At 33.9% G+C, this 19,420-nt stretch overlaps 1 protein-coding gene, 1 long non-coding RNA gene and 1 other non-coding gene across 7 annotated transcripts in view; 1 reads left to right on the top strand and 2 right to left on the bottom strand.

Moving 5' to 3' along the window:
- LOC140049473 (cohesin subunit SA-1-like) overlaps window positions 1–19,420 on the bottom strand; it is a 52,212-nt gene that overhangs the window by 9,491 nt on the left and 23,301 nt on the right. For 4 of the 5 annotated variants that reach the window (XM_072094367.1, XM_072094364.1, XM_072094368.1 and 1 more), the window contains exons 1-13: window positions 12,850–12,961; window positions 8,077–8,178; window positions 7,830–7,899; window positions 7,563–7,676; window positions 7,276–7,449; window positions 6,648–6,852; window positions 5,781–6,006; window positions 4,680–4,803; window positions 3,483–3,661; window positions 2,841–3,063; window positions 2,332–2,446; window positions 1,876–2,072; window positions 94–243 (exon numbers count right to left, since the gene is read on the bottom strand). In XM_072094367.1, the coding sequence (XP_071950468.1) occupies window positions 94–243; window positions 1,876–2,072; window positions 2,332–2,446; window positions 2,841–3,063; window positions 3,483–3,661; window positions 4,680–4,803; window positions 5,781–6,006; window positions 6,648–6,852; window positions 7,276–7,449; window positions 7,563–7,676; window positions 7,830–7,899; window positions 8,077–8,171 (1,872 nt within the window). In that variant the 5' untranslated portion in view covers window positions 8,172–8,178; window positions 12,850–12,961. Of the gene's footprint in view, window positions 1–93; window positions 244–1,875; window positions 2,073–2,331; window positions 2,447–2,840; window positions 3,064–3,482; window positions 3,662–4,679; window positions 4,804–5,780; window positions 6,007–6,647; window positions 6,853–7,275; window positions 7,450–7,562; window positions 7,677–7,829; window positions 7,900–8,076; window positions 8,179–12,849; window positions 12,962–19,420 lie in introns of those variants that run through there. The other variant, XM_072094365.1, reaches the window with a different exon arrangement.
- Window positions 1,228–1,299, bottom strand: Trnat-ugu (transfer RNA threonine (anticodon UGU)). The gene has a single exon. It is a non-coding gene; the product is annotated as a tRNA-Thr (tRNA).
- Window positions 13,654–15,361, top strand: LOC140048724 (uncharacterized). The gene is made up of 3 exons (XR_011845130.1): window positions 13,654–14,431; window positions 14,765–14,869; window positions 14,996–15,361. It is a non-coding gene; the product is annotated as an uncharacterized lncRNA (long non-coding RNA).

The following is a 19,420-nucleotide window of genomic DNA, read 5'->3' as shown; positions in this document are numbered from 1 at the left end:
TTGACTATATACGTGTGTTTATCTCATTCTTCCGTTACTATACATATGATGCTACCCCTCAGGTTGTTTTTGAACACATATTAATTGACATACTTCAGTTTCTGTATGCTTCTCCACTATATCTCTCATCTGTCGTAGGAGTGAATCCAAGTGTTTTTCCAGTCTACTTGTTGTATAGATCTCAACATCAAAGTGTTGTGGGATCTCCAGTAGGTTTGCTACTTTGTCGGAATCTATACCATACTACAAGAGAAGAAGAAGAATATATTAATCATTTTAGTGCTATCATTATACAGTATATTTTGATAATATATATATATATATATAACCACAGTAGGCAAAGAACATTAATTCGAAACCGCCCGGTGATATACTGAAATTTAATTAATTAATTTGAACAATGAAGATGAGGAAATCTGTGAGAATGAGAAAAAGTCGCCCCAACCGAGACTCGAACTCGGACCGCCTGCTTGATATGCAGATGTCCTAACCATTACACCACTGGGGCTTTCATGGTTGTTCAAACTTGATTGGATAGCGACTCTTTAACATTCTCGGGTGGTACGGCGGAACAGCACTAGTCCTCAGTTGTACGCACGCGCAACAGAGATCAAATTGATACGCCCTCATCTTTCAGTATTTTTATTCACGAGGCGGGATCTCCGAAGAGATACTTTTATATATATAAACACATATGACTTGCACTGATGAAGGGCTAGTGTTGCCCGAAAGCTCTGCTAACTTTTCTGGCTGTTTACTTTATCGTTTTGATTTAGCTTTTTGCTTTTTTTTTGTATCTCCATTGAGATCCAGCCACTGATACCCACAGCATTGTCATTTTTTCAGTAATTTGCCTTTGGATTTATATATATATATATAAACACAGTAGGCAAAGAACATTAATTCTAAACCGCCCGGTGATATACTGAAATTTAATTAATTAATTTGAAACGATAAAGATGAGGAAAATCTGTGAGAATGAGAAAAAGTCGCCCCAACCGAGACTTGAACTCGGACCGTCTGCTTGATATGCAGTTGCCCTAACCATTAGACCACTGGGGCTTTCATGGTAGTGTTCAAACTCGATTGGATATGAATATGAGCACTGTTTTATATATAAATCATGTAAATTATAGAAACAGTGCTCATATTCGGAACATGATCTTATTATCGCGTCGAGCATAGCTCATTGGCGAAAGTTCCGTATTTTTTAGTTGTATGAAAAAATGTCTCTGGCGGGATTCGAACCTGCAACCTCTCGCTTACAGGGCGAGTATCATACCACTAGACCACAGAGCCATGTATGGTATTATCACAGATTTTCACCCACCAGATACATTCTCTCATACAACAAACGGCCTCACAATCAGTGGAGGCTTAACAAGTCAGAATAAATTCCAACTTTAATTCGCAACGGTTTTTTCATACAACTAAAAAATACGGAACTTTCGCCTATGAGCTATGCTCGACGCGATTATGAGATCATGTTTCGAATATGAGCACTGTTTCTATAATTTACATGATTTATATATAATTTACACAGTGCTACGCAACATCATTGATTTATATATATATTGATTATGATTATAGAATATGATTACAGTTCTCATATATTCTGTGCACTGTGTAAATGAACAAATAAAACAGAAACAATAAGAAGACTGACATTTGCTGGACACTGTCTTCACAGAAGAAATCATTGCAGTCAAAACATGGGCTTGCAAAACAAGAGACGGATACTGGTGGTATGCAGAGAGATGAACTGGTTGTCACAATGGCAGATAGCAAGTTATGGAGGAATCTAATCATATAGGTTCGGGTATGTGCCAGACTAAGTAAGTGTAAACGTGACTCAAGAAAAAAGATGCAACATACTTTTGAAAGAAGATCGGGCAATTTGACAATGAAATGCTCTGATAACTTCATCTTGTCGTCTTGCACAGCTTTCTTCTCTTTTGCTGACAAAATCTTCTTGGATGACCCCCGACCTACGGGCGCATGACCCTGAGCCGCTTGTCGGACAGCGCAAACCATGATTTCTATCAGCGCTGTTTCTTGGCGATCATCAAGTGCTGTAAAAAATAATTTATTTTACTGTAACCTTTAATTTGTTTCCTATGTTAATGAGATAAACAAAAACCAAAAAGTGTGATGTGCCCAAATATGGTAGTGATATGCTTAAATATGACATATCATGTGCACAGCACATTTTTTGTCACATAGAGTTTGATAGTGTAGACAGAGCTTTATATGTTGACCTTGATCAATCTTGCCAATAAAGTGCGAGTCGGGTTAAGCTTACAAAATAGGACAATCAAGATGTGTACTTACGTTCCTCCCCTCGTCCTGGTTCCTCTAGAAGTAGCTCAGTCATACAATCCCAATCTTTCACCATCTCATTCACTTCCCATAATGCATCTACAAGGTATGCAGCATGCTCATGAAGCTACGGAAAGTGTGAAAACTGATTATTAATATATAATAATAATTCATATAGTACCATTTCAGTGATCACTGCTCATGGTATTTTTGACTTAGATGACTACATACTTCTCCTCAAGGGTCACGTCATGTCAGTGCTGCCAATTAGAGATTGTCTGTCCACAAGAGTGGCTCGTGTGAGCTAGTAGACTGGGATAACCCCCTACTCATCTCCAAAGATGTAGTAGGTTCTTTAAAGTGCACATGAGCTAGATGTGTACATTGAACCTACAGTTTATAGTCCTTATCTGATAAGACTCTATTAAACTCTCGCCCAATAACATATCAACAATGCTACTTCATTTTAACAATCTTATTCGTCTCTAAACTATGAGACCTTCTGTATTACAAGAACTTACCTCACTCTCTATAAAGAACTGGACAAGATCCTTGATAAGTGGTGCATTGGCGCTACGCCTTTTACTAGCAGCCCTTTTGGATTTTCCTGTCTCTGTATCATCTCGCTTGAACAGTCTTTCATTGAGAAACTCTCCTGCAGCCTGTGCTACAGCTCTACTTGCTGAGTACACAAGTTGATAAACATTTTCACAATCTTCAGCCGATAAGATATCCTCATTAAACCTACATTAAAAAAATATTAAAATTTATAGTTTTAGTTAAGAAATGACTTAATACTTAAAGATGTATTGTCCTCATGAAAAATGAAGATTAATAAAATCATACTTTAAATAGGCAATTGCAGTAAGACAACAAAAAAGGTTAATTTTAACCAAAAACCATTGTCTGACAGACAATTTTAGTATTTTTTGCTTTAAATTACATTTTTTTAGGTAAATAATTTTTCTTCCAATCCATTTTTTTGGTGAAAGTGAATAACTATTATGTGACATTTAAATGGCATAGTTAACAAAAAATGTAAAAAAAAAAAATGTTAGGGGGACAATATATCTTTAAAGACTTAATATTGGACATTCATGTTTAGCTGCTCATTACATAATCATGTGTCAAATCTTTACTTAAATCTGAGTATTGTTACTTACTTTAAGATGAGAGTGACAACCTTGATGGCCTGTACAGCAACATCAGTTTCCTTATCAAGTGTCATGGCCACAATTCTGTCTTTGAACCGATTTGTGAAGAGTTCAAGTTTTAAAGCCAAGTCACTTACGAGGTAGAGATTCTGAAGTCCGACTAAACATTTCAACCTCACATCTCCAACCTTTAAATTAATAATATTATAAACAAAAATGAAAACAATTTGAATAAACAATTTAATGTTGTCTATTTCTTCTTTGTTGTGAGCAAATTAATTCATTTTTGGCTGCATAAATGGGACAAATTTAAAATAACTTTTATAGGCAAAATGCAAAATAACAACAGTTTTTTGGGAGCACAACTGAAATATAAATTTTTAAAATCTATTATCAAATAAACAGTTTGGAATTATGCAGCAGCTCAAAGGAGGGGTGTCAAGAATGTAATATCACTATTATCAAATAAACAGTTGTTTGGAATTATGCAGCAGCTCAAAGGAGGGGTGTCAAGAATGTAATATCACTATTATCAAATAAACAGTTGTTTGGAATTATGCAGCAGCTCAAAGGAGGGGTGTCAAGAATGTAATATCACTATTATCAAATAAACAGTTGTTAGGAATTATGCAGCAGCTCAAAGGAGGGGTGTCAAGAATGTAATATCACTATTATCAAATAAACAGTTGTTTGGAATTATGCAGCAGCTCAAAGGAGGGGTGTCAAGAATGTAATATCACTATTATCAAATAAACAGTTGTTAGGAATTATGCAGCAGCTCAAAGGAGGGGTGTCAAGAATGTAATATCACTATTATCAAATAAACAGTTGTTTGGAATTATGCAGCAGCTCAAAGGAGGGGTGTCAAGAATGTAATATCACTATTATCAAATAAACAGTTGTTAGGAATTATGCAGCAGCTCAAAGGAGGGGTGTCAAGAATGTAATATCACTATTATCAAATAAACAGTTGTTAGGAATTATGCAGCAGCTCAAAGGAGGGGTGTCAAGAATGTAATATCACTATTATCAAATAAACAGTTTGGAATTATGCAGCAGCTCAAAGGAGGGGTGTCAAGAATGTAATATCACTATTATCAAATAAACAGTTGTTTGGAATTATGCAGCAGCTCAAAGGAGGGGTGTCAAGAATGTAATATCGTAAAAATTCTACTTATTTAAAAAAAAAGATTGTAAAATATTTACTTTATCATGAAGAGTCCAACCAACATACTTCAGGTAGCTATCACTCAGGAACATCTCACTGTAATTCTTCATCCAGACACCAATCTCACCCATGCATATCGCTCTTATCTCTGGCTGAGTGTCCCTATATAAAAAGAAAATAGTGAAATTAGTGGTCTATCTGCCATATAAAACAGAAGGAATCTGATCTTGAACTGTTTGTTTGTTTCATTTTCCACACAAAAGAACAGATATATATACTACAAAAAAAGAAGACAATGTGTGAAAGGAGATGATCAAAATAAGTAAAAATTACTTTAAGCATTGACCACCTGAACAGTTGTAGACATGACAAGAAAACTAATAACTCTAAAATATTGACAAAAAAATATTAACTGCCTACAGTACACATCATTTATGTTTAAGTTACTAAATCTAAATTCTGAAACACAGGGGACCAGCAGAAAGGTGTCCACAAAGTAAAATGAAAGGTAGATAATGAACACAGGAGACCAGCAGAAAGGTGTCCACAAAGTAAAGTGAAAGGTAGATAATGAACACAGGGGACCAGCAGAAAGGTGTCCACAAAGTAAAATGAAAGGTAGATAATGAACACAGGGGACCAGCAGAAAGGTGTCCACAAAGTAAAGAAGTAAAGTGAAAGGTAGATAATGAACACAAGGGACCAGCAGAAAGGTGTCCACAAAGTAAAATGAAAGGTAGATAATGAACACAGGAGACCAGCAGAAAGGTGTCCACAAAGTAAAATGAAAGGTAGATAATGAACACAGGGGATCAGCAGAAAGGTGTCCACAAAGTAAAATGAAAGGTAGATAATGAACACAGGGGACCAGCAGAAAGGTGTCCACAAAGTAAAGAAGTAAAGTGAAAGGTAGATAATGAACACAGGGGACCAGCAGAAAGGTGTCCACAAAGTAAAGGTAGATAATGAACACAGGGGACCAGCAGAAAGGTGTCCACAAAGTAAAGAAGTAAAGTGAAAGGTAGATAATGAACACAAGGGACCAGCAGAAAGGTGTCCACAAAGTAAAATGAAAGGTAGATAATGTAGACCATATTTAAAAAAAAAACCCTTTTCTTTTTTTAAAAATATATAATTACCTGTATCGGTGTACAAAGATTCCTTTAAAGATGTTATTCATCATTTGTTGAATTTCTTCGATGTTTTCAATAATCTCCTGCCTTTTGCCAAGTAACATTTCAATTCTCTCACTTGCTCGTTTTGAGGTCTGCTTTTGACGTTCAGCATCATGCTGTCTTTGTGTGTTATCAAGATTTACACTTAGATTAAGTGCAACATTCACCAACGCCGTCATTAGCTTCATAGCTGAAAAACAAACAGTATTTTTAAATGTGTAAAGCTTTGTCTACACTATCAAAATGTGACAAAAAAGTGTGATGTACCCAAATATGGTAGTGATATGCTTAAATATAGTAGTGATATGACATCATCATATTTGGCCACATCACATTTTTTTTGTCACATAAAGTTTGATAGTAGAGCTTTACTTTTTCAAATTTATAAACATTTTGGAACATTATGTGTACACCCGGAGCCCTATGTACCTATATTTTGGTCAAAAGAAGACAGGAAGGGTCATATAAGCTATATTAGCTTTCTAACCGACCCATAACATCAAGCAAGTATCAAGCAAGTATGATTGATGTTGAATAACAGTCACCAATAATATGACTTAAATTAAATTAAGAAGCAAGCTTCCAAGTATTAATTTGAATACAAATTCACAGTATAAATGTTCACAAAATGGATCATTCATCGAAAGTTAAGTTTATTTCTCTTTTCTTAATTAGAATGAGTTGTGCTTCCCGGAAACAGAGCCAGGTACAAACAAACAACTTTTAAACAATGTAAGAATAAAGAAACAAAGAACATACATGAAAACACACAATTGGAGTCGGTTGATATTACCTAAACAACCGTGGACCAATCAAAATGTGTAGTCTCACCTGCTAAGGTACTGGTGTGTCGAAAAGCCCGAACCTGAGAGTCACTAAGACCAGTTAAAAGTGAAATGATATTATCCATCATGTACTGATCGTATAAGATGCTATATTGACATTGTCGAACTAATACACTAATGAAGTCACAAAAGTTGGTCTTAAACTTCTTATACATTATACCGGTCATTATCAGTGGGTAGTCTCCACTTTCCTGTTAAAAAAAGTAGATATAGTACACAGTAGATATAGTAGTAGTACACAGTGAACATGGATAAGGGTCACTTTCATGAGTTAATAATAATAATACAGATTTCTAGAGCGCACTTCACCGCCTATTTTTAAGTTATTAAATATTAATTAAATCAGACTTTTTTTTGTACTTTAAAAAAAATTAATCACTTCCTTAAAAAAAAAACCTCAATGTTTTAACTTAGAAAAAGACAAAGTAAATGGTTAAATTTGTTTGCTTTAAATTACAGTTTTTTTCAGGTATATACATTTTTTGAATCACATTTTTGGTCAAATGGATAACTGCAACATTAAAATGGCATATTAAAAAAAATTGTTAAGATTTATCTTTTCATCTTTAATTGGTTAGAAGAAAATTGTTTAAAATTGTCTGTACATTAGTTACCTCATCAAATTCTTCAGTCATGCGTCTAATGATATCACTATGTTCTAGAGTGGCGTACATATCAGTCGTAACAACCCCTTTACAGCCTGAACTCTGTATGATAAAGTTGATCAAGTCCAGCAAAGCTGTATCACGATTTGTCTTGTAAGTTTCAATCCAATCATCTACGATTGTCTATAAAAGTAAATTTTTCAGATTTACATTTGTGTTTTTCATTACTTTATGGAAACAGTGCAAGTTAATTATTGAATTAGTTTTAACTGATGATACATCATAATAGTACTCACTGCTGCTCCTCCTTTTCCTTGACGTACAATCTCAAACAAAGTGACAGGTTCGTTACTGGCAATTGACTCAGTTTCTGCTTTTTGACGACCTCGTCCTCTTCCTCGTTTTGCAGGCTGTAAAATACATAAACATTTGAAAATCACATATTCATAGTAAAATAACTATTATTATTATTACAAATGTTTAATGCTTAAGAAAAAAACAGAATATAATGTTTGATTTGTGTATCAAATAAACTCTATTTTCAAATTATAAATCCAGCTCACCTGGCCTCGCACTGGCTTTTTCTTTATTCTTGATCCCTCTTCATTGTCACTCTCATCTGAATGGTCTCCACTTTAATAAAAAAGCAGTTAATAAAATTAGATTCATGGTTAAAATTTAAATCAAATCAGTCAAGACTCTTTACAAAATGAAAACATTCGCACCTAGAGTAATTAATAAAAAAGAGAAAACAAACAAAGCTTGAAGTCGAGGATAAGCAATAAAAGAAAAAAAGAAATGTATTATTACTGTGAACTGGTTGTAGATTGTAAATATTCAGATCCTTGAGTTGAAGACTGGTCGTCTGGAATTAGCTTGGCTGTTTTCCCACGTAATGCTGGCATAATTACTCTAAATATAAACCAATCAATAGCAATATTATTGATAATAATAATAATACGCCGTGGTTAGGATTCCGGCACCGGAACCCAACTGCCCAGCCTTAGGGAATCCGACACGCTATTGCGCATGCCCAGAGCGAGGTAATCGGCGACTCTATACTATACCAATTCTTTGACTATACAGCGATGGATCATTTCATAGCTGCGCCACACGGCGAACTAGCCTAGATGCCTACTAATGCGGGATCCACTAATCTAGGCTAGGGCTACCAGTTAGACGTGACCAGTGGGCCTACTTATTTTGTAATTAAAAAGTGGTTGCTTCATTCATATATAAACTTCATATCATTATGAATTATATAAGGCACTACTGCAGTTTCGCACCACACTGTTATATCTTCGATTTCTTGCTTCATTTTTTTCTCGCACTCACATCATACAATTTTGGGCCATTATGTAACATGTTCCCATGATTTAGCCACCGTTATATTACCTTTATCACAATAAAAAATGCCTTTCAAAACAGCTCCTTTTTTCGCGAAAACTTCGATTGAACTGTGGCCATTTTAGATTCAGAAAATTGCCAGAAATCAATGTATGTTTTATTTTCTGTTTTTATTTTTAAACTGCAAAGAGTGGTTTTATAAAGAACCAGCTGTACATCAAAACGGCGACGATATGAGTCCGTACATAAAACATTGATAGGAACCATTAATATAAATAATAATAGTAATACTAATAATTAAATATTAATTTAACCTTTATTTCGCCAGCTGAAAACATTTCTTGCTTTTCAAAACTAAATAGGGTAGGCCTATATGTGTAATCGGATTTTATAACACTGCCCTCTATAGTTTCTACAATTTTTGGGGTAAAATGAAGCATAAATTCTGGCAATTAACTGATAAATATAAGATGGCGAACATTTCGCAGTGTGTTGACAGCGAGTTCAGTATTGTTTAAAATGTTTTGAAAAGTATTGTTATTTAAAAAAAATTACTTCGTAAGTGGTCGAATCGTATAAACATGTTACATAATAATAAATATTATGTTGTGAGTGTAAAAAACAAAAGTTTAGGTGAGAAATCCAAGATATAACGGTGTGGTGCGAAACTGCAGTAGCGCCTTATATAATTACATGACTAGTTTTATGATTTTTCATAACGCATTTAATATACTGTACATAACATGCAATCACAAGTTGATTTGTTGACGGCAGCCACCGCGTGGATGTGAAAAAACTGTTCGGGAATTCGGGGTCGCAACGTTAAAAACAGCATTACGATTCTTAGATAGATACTGATTCTTATTAATATCATTATAATTATTTTAACGCGTGGCGTAGTCGTATTTTAATTATTAATTCATGTATGGCATAGGCCAAGTTTCATCCATCTCTCGCTCGCGCAACGACTCGACTATCTAGGCTACAGTAAATCCCTATAACACTCCGACTCTCGGTGGTGTGGTGTGTGGCACTATTAGTGCAAGCTATAATTCACTACCCAGAGCTCTGGGCATGCGCAATATCGTGTCGGATTCCCTAACGGTGGGCAGTTGAGTTCCGGTGCCGGAATCCTAACCACGGCGATAATAATAACAGGATTTTTATAGCGCACATAGGCTAGTATACCACTCAAGAGTGCTCAAAATGGAGTATGGTCGAAGCGGCCGCCAACCAAAGCGGCCGCCAGTTTAATATCGTCATTTGTATGGAACAACGCCATGGCCTATGGCGAGTTGAGTTACAGCTGTGTGTATGGTCAAACCAATAAATATAAGCCAAATCATGTACTATCGAATCTTTATATTTCTATAATAATTAAGTTTGCCTGCGGATAAATCAATGTATATTTTATTTGTATTTTAATATTAATAACTAACTAAATATATTTACATTATATATTATCGAATCATTAATAATTTACGTTTGCATCATAATCTACATACTATTGAACCTCTGTCTCATTTATTACGTACTATTTATTTATTTTATCCTCTTGACCCGACGTTTCTTGAGCACTCTCCTATCGAATCTTTATACAGTATTGCATTAATAATTTACGTACGGTATTGGCGAATATTTATATCTCATTTACATACTATCGAATCTTTATACAGTATTGCAATAATAATTTACGTACGGTATTGCCGAATCTTTATATCTCATTTACATACTATCGAATCTTTTTACAGTATTGCAATATAATAATTTACGTACGGTATTGCCGAATATTTATATCTCATTTACATACTATCGAATCCTTATACAGTATTGCATTAATAATTTACGTACGGTATTGCTGAATCCTTGTATCTCATAGAATCTTTTTACAGTATTGCAATAATAATTTACGTACTATTAAGGTATTGCCGAATCTTTATATCTCATTTACATACTATCGAGTCTTTATACAGTATTGCATTAATAATTTACGTACGGTATTGCCGAATATTTATATCTCATTTACATACTATCGAATCTTTATACAGTACTGCATTAATAATTTACGTACGGTATTGCCGAATCTTTATATCTCATTTACATCAAATCTTTATACAGTATTGCATTAATAATTCATGTACGGTATTGCCGAATCTTTATATCTCATTTACATCGAATCTTTATACAGTATTGCAATAATAATTTACGTACGGTATTGCCGAATATTTATATCTCATTTACATCGAATCTTTACAGTATTGCAATAATAAGTTACGTACGGTATTGTCGAATATTTATATCTCATTAATTTACATCGAATCTTTACAGTATTGCATTAATAATTTACGTACGGTATTGCCGAATCTTTATATCTCATTTACATCGAATCTTTATACAGTATTGCAATAATAATTTACGTACGGTATTGCCGAATATTTATATCTCATTTACATCGAATCTTTACAGTATTGCAATAATAAGTTACGTACGGTATTGTCGAATATTTATATCTCATTAATTTACATCGAATCTTTACAGTATTGCATTAATAATTTACGTACGGTATTGCCGAATATTTATATCTCATTTACATCGAATCTTTACAGTATTGCAATAATAAGTTACGTACGGTATTGTCGAATATTTATATCTCATTAATTTACATCGAATCTTTACAGTATTGCATTAATAATTTACGTACGGTATTGCCGAATATTTATATCTCATTTACATCGAATCTTTACAGTATTGCAATAATAAGTTACGTACGGTATTGCCGAATCTTTATATCTCATTTACATCGAATCTTTATACAGTATTGCAATAATAATTTACGTACGGTATTGCCGAATATTTATATCTCATTTACATCGAATCTTTACAGTATTGCAATAATAAGTTACGTACGGTATTGTCGAATATTTATATCTCATTAATTTACATCGAATCTTTACAGTATTGCATTAATAATTTACGTACGGTATTGCCGAATCTTTATATCTCATTTACATCGAATCTTTATACAGTATTGCAATAATAAGTTACGTACGGTATTGCCGAATTTTTATATCTCGTTTACACTGTACTATCGAATCTTGGTTTTTATTATTAGTAATAGGGTGTGTTATACATTTAAGTGTTATTCCATTGTAATACATTGTTTGTGTTTTCAATGAAGCAACGTGAAGACGAAAACGCGACCTTCTACAGCACTATTCCTGGCCGGCCGCCAGTCGAGTTATTAGCAGAAATTCACGTAATTAATTACCGTACCGTACAGGCACTTGCGTCTTATTTTAGTATTTAAAACTAATTTTAAATTGATCAATATTTAAAACAATTTAGGATATTAAATAAATAAATTGATGTCATCATGTTATTGTAATTAAATTATGTTTGCGAACACGTACTACTTACAGTAGTTACTTTACTAATATATTAATATACAATAACAAATATATATATTTTGATTTGATATATTTTATTGAAAAAATATATATATTATTCTTAATAATTGGCATATTATATATTATACAATAAAAACACCACAATGTTTTTTATTGACTTTATTAAACATATATATCATTTAGAACAGTTAAAGTAAGTAATCATCGATTTGCCATTTCGTTTAAAAGAAGGTATCACATTCAATCTGTCAAAAAAGAGAATATATTACATAATATTAATAATGTAAGTTGTTATTTACGTCCGAGGAAAAGAAAACCTGACGATCGAAACAATGACAATCAAAAATGACAATCAAAAATGACAAAACGACAATCAAAGCGCACACGGCGTTCCATACAAATTACCGTTATTGAACTAGCGGCCGCTTTGGTTGGCGGCCGCTTCGACCGTAATCCCTCAAAATCAAGACGCATAAATAATAATAGGACTGTTGTCTGTTGATGGTGAATAAATAATTAATAGCATCATAATACGTACGACTAGGGGCCTAGCATAGTAGGTCTGGACTAGGCCCTACCTAACTATTAGGCCTACACTAGTCTAGGTCAATAATTTATAGGAATCTGGGAAAGTCGCCTGACAAAGGCTAATAAAGCCTAGCCTGTTGGTACTGACTGTAGTGTCTGGTGTAGTAGGCCTAGGGGGAGGGAGGCCTACTAGTAGGCCTAGGCCTACTAGGCCTAGCTAGTACTACTCACAGCAGCTAGCCTAGAGTATATATACTTCATATAATGTTTTAAAATAATGTGTTAAAAATGTCGTTATTACCTTTATTGTAATTTGTATAAAGAAACAAACAAATCGAAACAATACTATTACTGGATGATTTTTAACTAAAGCATAAAGCGCGCGGGAAACGACTCGGCGGAGCGGAGAGGACTTGGCTTGGTGGCTCTTGTTGTCTTTTCTTCTTGTTGTCTCTCCAGCGTTGCCAGCGATAAAATTTAAATTATGCCGTATCCTGTCTCAAATAATGCCAGATTGGGAAAAATAATGCCAGATCCCCAAAATGTGGCCCTAAACAGCGCCACCAACGGTTGTATGTCTAATAAACGTTTGTAAAACCCCAACTGACACAATATAGGGCCTAAATTGTATCCCTATGTCGTTCAAAAATTGTATTTTTAGTTTTGTGAGTAATAACTAATAATTCTAAAAATATCTGGGGTGCGAAAATGGTAATTGCAAATGACACAAAGACCAACCCACGAACCCTTCTTCCCCCCCCCCACCCCCCAAAAAAAACCTGTTACAGCCATGAAAATTTAGAATTTTTGAGCTGAAATATGAGAGCTGCTCGATCTTTGCACTTAATTTCAAATATGAAAGGATCTTAGCCCACGATAATTAGAAAATGGCAATTATGATTTAAAATAGGAAATAAAAATATATATTAAGTGTCTCCAGGACCTCAGCCCCACCATGGTTGATAAGAAAATTTTGAAAAATGCTGATGGCCGGAAATGCCACTTAATTTAAAATATGAAATAAAAATGTATTTATTAGTGTCTCCAGGATCTTAGCCCACCATAGTTCGAAAATGGCAATTATAATTGAAAATAGGAAATCAAAATATATATTAAAATGGATATGAAAGGGTTCCTAGCAATATCATTTTATTGGCTCAACGTGTAGATCAATCAGTTTTAAGCTTGCCATAGTCATACTTAATGTTTTGGAGGACGACAACGCCCTCAAAACGCCCCTGAGAAACCTGTGAAAAACTTTTTGTGACGTCACTAAAAGTTATTTTTGTATTACAGAGATAGGAATTTAGCAGTAAATCATTGATTGATGCAAAAGCATGGTAGTAATTACTTATTGCTTTGATATTTTTATTCTTGGATAAGTATGTTAGCCTAATCAAATAAAATTAATTCATATTATCAACCAAGTTTTTTTAAAAACGGATTTTAATTTCGTTTTTCAAGGCCATCTTTTACGAAATTCATAGCCAAATGCCTATCTTGCTGGGTACACGGAGTTATTTTGCGCATGCGTGAGAATCACAGAGTCGACCACCTTGGCCTCTCTCTCGACCCTCCTCGCGAGCGATGTTTATTTCGCTATTTATTATACACGTATTATTGAAACATTCATTTTATTATTATTTCGTTGTAATTAACTGAAATTGATGGAAATTCGTCCACATCGTCTTGTTAACACGGATGTTAACATCGTTTTGAAGAAACGGTTGGACGAGTAAATGGTGTTTGACAATGCCATGGCCTGGAGCTAGTAGGCCTAGGCCTTTTTAGTAGTGATGACTGCTGGATACGGTGTTTTAGTCGCCCGGCCAGAGGTGAGCTGAGAGTGTATGCTCCTTGATGTATCGTTGAGGGTGTTAATGGTAGGCACAATTGTGTTACTGTATTATGTATATACACATTATTTATAAGTACGTTTATTAATATTGTTGTGTGCTGTAGTGTCCTGACTAACGTATTATTAAAATATTTTTTTGTTATTACATGCCGCCCTACTTACTAGCTAGTAGGCTATCTAGGCAACACTGAATACTAAATATTATGATTCCCAATAAAATGAATAGAGTTGGATTTTCTCTAATGTAGTAATAAAGGTTATAACAGGCCAGGCCTAGTTAGGGGTATTTCAGCTTGTATCATATACAGTACAGTATACAGTAAATAACCAATTCATTTGTATTTTTACCTACCTACAGGTCTATAATTGGAGTGCAATTATGATAATTGATGGACGGGATAAGCAAATGTATTTATTGATTGGAATGGAAGCGCAAATGTTAGTGTCAAATTATAATATTAAGGTAACAGATACTGAGCATTGCTATTTTAAACTGTTGATCAAACCTACATAATTAATACATTATACTAAATTATTATTTTGTTTTGAGGGCAGATAAACATGTGCTTATTCATTTTCCTTTTTTCAGGTGAATAGAAAGATACCCAGAGTACTTTATAATAGATGCTACTTGGATCATGCTTGCACGATACATTTATGCAGTATACTAAGACACCAAGTATAGAATGAGCGCAGACAATTAAAATTACAGAACTAAATATTTATGAAGAATAGTAAAATATGCATAATAGAATTCTTTAGACGCGAGTGCTAGGGTTACAGTCATACTGTAACTATGGTAATGTACTACCAGACAGTACACTAGTAGCAGTGCATCATATAGTGTTTGTTTTTAACCATCTAAATGGGTCTGGGTATATAAACAAATAAACCACTACTGTACTTCTTTTTTTATTTATTTAGCCAAATACTATGTACAATGGACATTTATGAAAGAATCCATCTCTTGAATATGATGGAGCTGGCTGGTGTTGATAGAATTAAAATGTATCACTCGGGTCTCAAAAGTAATTTATGTCCTGTTTGAAAAATCCTGCTTGTTCCAAACTCATTATGATACATTTGTTCAATAAAATTCATTCCACACACTATTTCTGCCATATAATTTTGTTTACAATTTTATTACTACAGTAGTACTATTACAGTTCTTCAAAGCCATCTCATGTACTGTTGATTCCATAAATCTGCAAAGATAAGACCAATAAATGGATGGAAATGTACTATTATTTTTATTCAATCCTACCTCTAGGCCCTATAGTATTATATTTTATGACTTGGTAACAAACAGAAAGAGGTTATTATTTAATTACACTACAGCTACTAACTAAACTATAATAATCCTCTCGGCCTCACCTCCTCTGCTCTACTTTAATTATTAGTATTATTATATTACTATATTAGTCAATAACAAAAGTCAGAGCCAAAAACAAGTTCAACACAAGCTTACCTTTTTTATTTACGTCGCCTTTAAGTTTTACATACGTCTACGCCCGCACCTTGTCCACTTCCTGGAGGTTCGTCGGTGGACCGGCGACTGCTACTCTCTTGTACTGTAGGCCATGGAGTAACTCCATGTGTAGGCCTAGCCTACTACTACTAGCGAATTTAGAAGAAACTATAGTCTACTACACCTAGCCTAATTTGTAGTCTGCGTGAGTGGTTTAGTGTGAGAAGTACAAATACACACTTTCTTCTTTTCACGTACAATCTTTGCAGACATAACTTTTTATTGATTTGTGAAATATCGATATTTTCTACGACTGCAGCAACAGGGAGCTTGCAACACGCGAGTCTCGTGTAGCATGGGTTTGTTTATTTTGTTTACACCACACACAGTCCGCGAACGAGACAAGGCGGTGATTGGACTGTATTAAAATTCATTAACCAATCACAAAACGACTGCTGCCGTGGCTACAACCCCGGGTGTTTCAAACTCTAAATTTGACGATCTCGTACGTGCGTATAGAACGTTCATAAAAATTAAGATGGCGTGCCAGTTGGTCGGCCATTTTGCGGACGTTTTATACCAAAATTTAATTTGTTTATTTCTCAATTTCTACTAGGTATTTGAATCTAATTTTTTGTGTGCTGTTTATTAACATTAAAAGGATTCATACAAAGTCCTTTTTGTGAAATTTTAAAATCCTTTCATATCCATTTTAATTGTGTCCGCCAGGACCTCGGCTCCACCATGGCTGTTGCTGAGGTAAGAAAATTTGGGAAAATAGAGCTGCTCAATGGGCGGAAATGGCACTTAATTTCAAATATGAAATAAAAATATATTTATTAGTACCTCCAGGATCTTAGCCCATCATAGTTTTGAAAATGGCAATTATAATTTAAAATAGGAAATAAAAATATATATTAAGTGTCTCCATGACTTCAGCCCCACCATGGTTGGGGCTGAGGTAAAAAAAATTGAAAAATAGAGCTGCTCGATGGGCGGAAATGGCACTTAATTTAAAATAAAAATGACCTCGCCCACATGGTCACTACTGGGGCTGAGACTAGAGGTGAAGAACATTTGGAAAAATAGAGTTGCTACGACGATGCAAATGGAACATAATTTGAAATATGGAAAACAAATTCTGCTAGAAGAAATTCTTTTTAAAATTAGAGCTTCTAATTAGTTACTAGAAATTGCCATTTCAAGGGTTGGGGTAGGGGTGCGGCCACTTATAATTATGAACTGAAACAACAAAACCCCTTTCATAATGTTTTCGTTCAATTGTCTCTATATCTGGGGATCCAATAACCTGCATGGTCTCTGAAATAGAGCAACATAATTGGCCAATAGCTAGCCTCTTCGGATTTTGTTGTGCTGCCTATATCGCACACACGGTAGTTTTCGAGCAGCCTTCCTATCGGAAGAGTCTATTTAAGTCCGAAACAAAAGGATGGAAGAACTATTGTACGGAAAACCCGAACAGATCTGTTTTGTACGATATGATATTGTGTAAGGTGATATGTATTAAATTGCAAGATTAAACAAAATATTTTATTTTTGTTCTGTGGTATATTATTTTTTGGTTGTTCAAAAAACACAAAATTATGCCAGATTATGCTAAAAACGGCTAAATAATGCCGCGGCATTATGCCAGATGCCGTGGGCCTCTAAATAATGCCAAAAAGCATAATAATGCCAGAAATGGCAACTATGTGTCTCTCTCCTCTCTCGAGGTCTCTCTCTCTGCAAAAAGTTGCTATAGCGCCACCACGGAGATTTGAAACGGTATAGGGTGGAATTATAAAAACTTAAATTGAGTTTTAGTTTAGTTTATTATTATTAATAATAACAATAATAGTTTATTCATGTTTTCGTTTTATTCTCAATATGTTCTGTTCCGTTTTTTGAACCGGACCACATATTGAGTGCCACCGATTCAAAGTGAATGGCAAAGATCTTATAGTATATAAGATCTTTGGTGAATGGTCAAAGGGGTTTGCTGAGACCAATAGCGTTTTGTATTCTATCATGGAGTAAAGGCTTTACTCCATGATTCTATATAAAGTATACCATACGACTAAATCCAATAACAAGCTGAAATTATCAATTGGTTTATTATGAAAAGAACATGAAAATCGAAACGTATCAATCGATTTCTGTTACAGTAAAGCAGTTAGGTGTGAATAAAAACAGGTGATTAGTAAAGGCCAATTTACACAGACGAGCGGCGGTAACTTAACAGATCAATATTATAGTAATTAATACTCTTCATTATAATAGTAGGCATATTCAATTTACATTAAGGGGTGGGGTGTACTAGTTCACACACAACCACTGTCACAAACTCATCATATACTCTTTAAAGCATCCTGTAATTGGCTATATCGCTGTTGAATGTAGGCCTATGTGAAATAAAATTAAAATAAATAAAAAATTAAAAAACAGGTTTATATTCGATATTACTGAACCAACATATATTATTACTATACTATTATTATATATTGTATACGTAAAACAGGTTTAGTATGTTTATAGTGTTCATGACGACGTTATTAAACCATTACAGACTGCTGGAGTCGCCAACTATCAATGATCAATGTAGACAAAAGCTCGTTTCAATAATAATAATAATAATATTCATTATATTTAATTAAATAGAAGCATATAAAGTTTAATGTTGTATGCTAGTTTTTATACTTTGTGAAATTTTTTTTTGGCGTTAACTTTTATTCATTTCATCTTCAAATATCAATACAATTATGTTATGTTATGTTATTATGATTTTCCCCATTCATTTTCTTTCATATGATTTGATCAAAACAATTTAATAGTTCATGATATAGACGTTTATATTATTGACATTTTTAAAGCCTAGTATTTACAACAGGTTTAGGCCTAAAGATTGTAATGTAAATTCTGATTGAATGATACGCCACCATCAAGATGAAATAGTTAAAAAGCATTAACAACATTGCGTATACACTTTGCTGTAGAATTATTTTGTTCATTACTGCATAATAATCGATACAATATTATTGTATCGATTCTTTTGAGTATGTAAGTGCAAGTATTTTTACTATTACAATACAGTTTTTTTGTCTTTTAAATTGTAGGCCTATGACGCATAATGCTAGTTCTGAATTACGGTACATTAGGCCTACACAGAAACTACGCCACATCGTTAACCATTCTAAGTACGCCAGAATTATTTATTTGTTACTATAAATAAGCCTACATTTATCCATTATTTTGAGTAGCATGCAAGTGCAATTTTTGTTGGTTTTTACATTTTTTGTTCACTTTATGTATAGGCATAATGCTAGTTCTGTTTAGTTTTGGTGGCATTCTTGTTGCGAAATCTTTGCATAAAATATTGGCTAGTATTTACAACAGGTTTAAATATTGTAATGTAAATTTTGATGGAATGGTACGCCATTAGGATGAAATAGTTAAAAAGCAGTAAAAACATGGCGTCAATGGTTTGTCTGCTTAAATCGGACGCTGATATGAAATGCGCGGGAATTGAAAGAAACAGCAAAAGACACA

The sequence above is a fragment of the Antedon mediterranea genome, chromosome 5 (genome assembly GCF_964355755.1).
Source record: "Antedon mediterranea chromosome 5, ecAntMedi1.1, whole genome shotgun sequence".
NCBI lineage: Eukaryota > Metazoa > Echinodermata > Crinoidea > Comatulida > Antedonidae > Antedon > Antedon mediterranea.
Note: the sequence above shows the minus strand (reverse complement) of the source record. Positions and strands in the feature narration are given on the sequence as shown.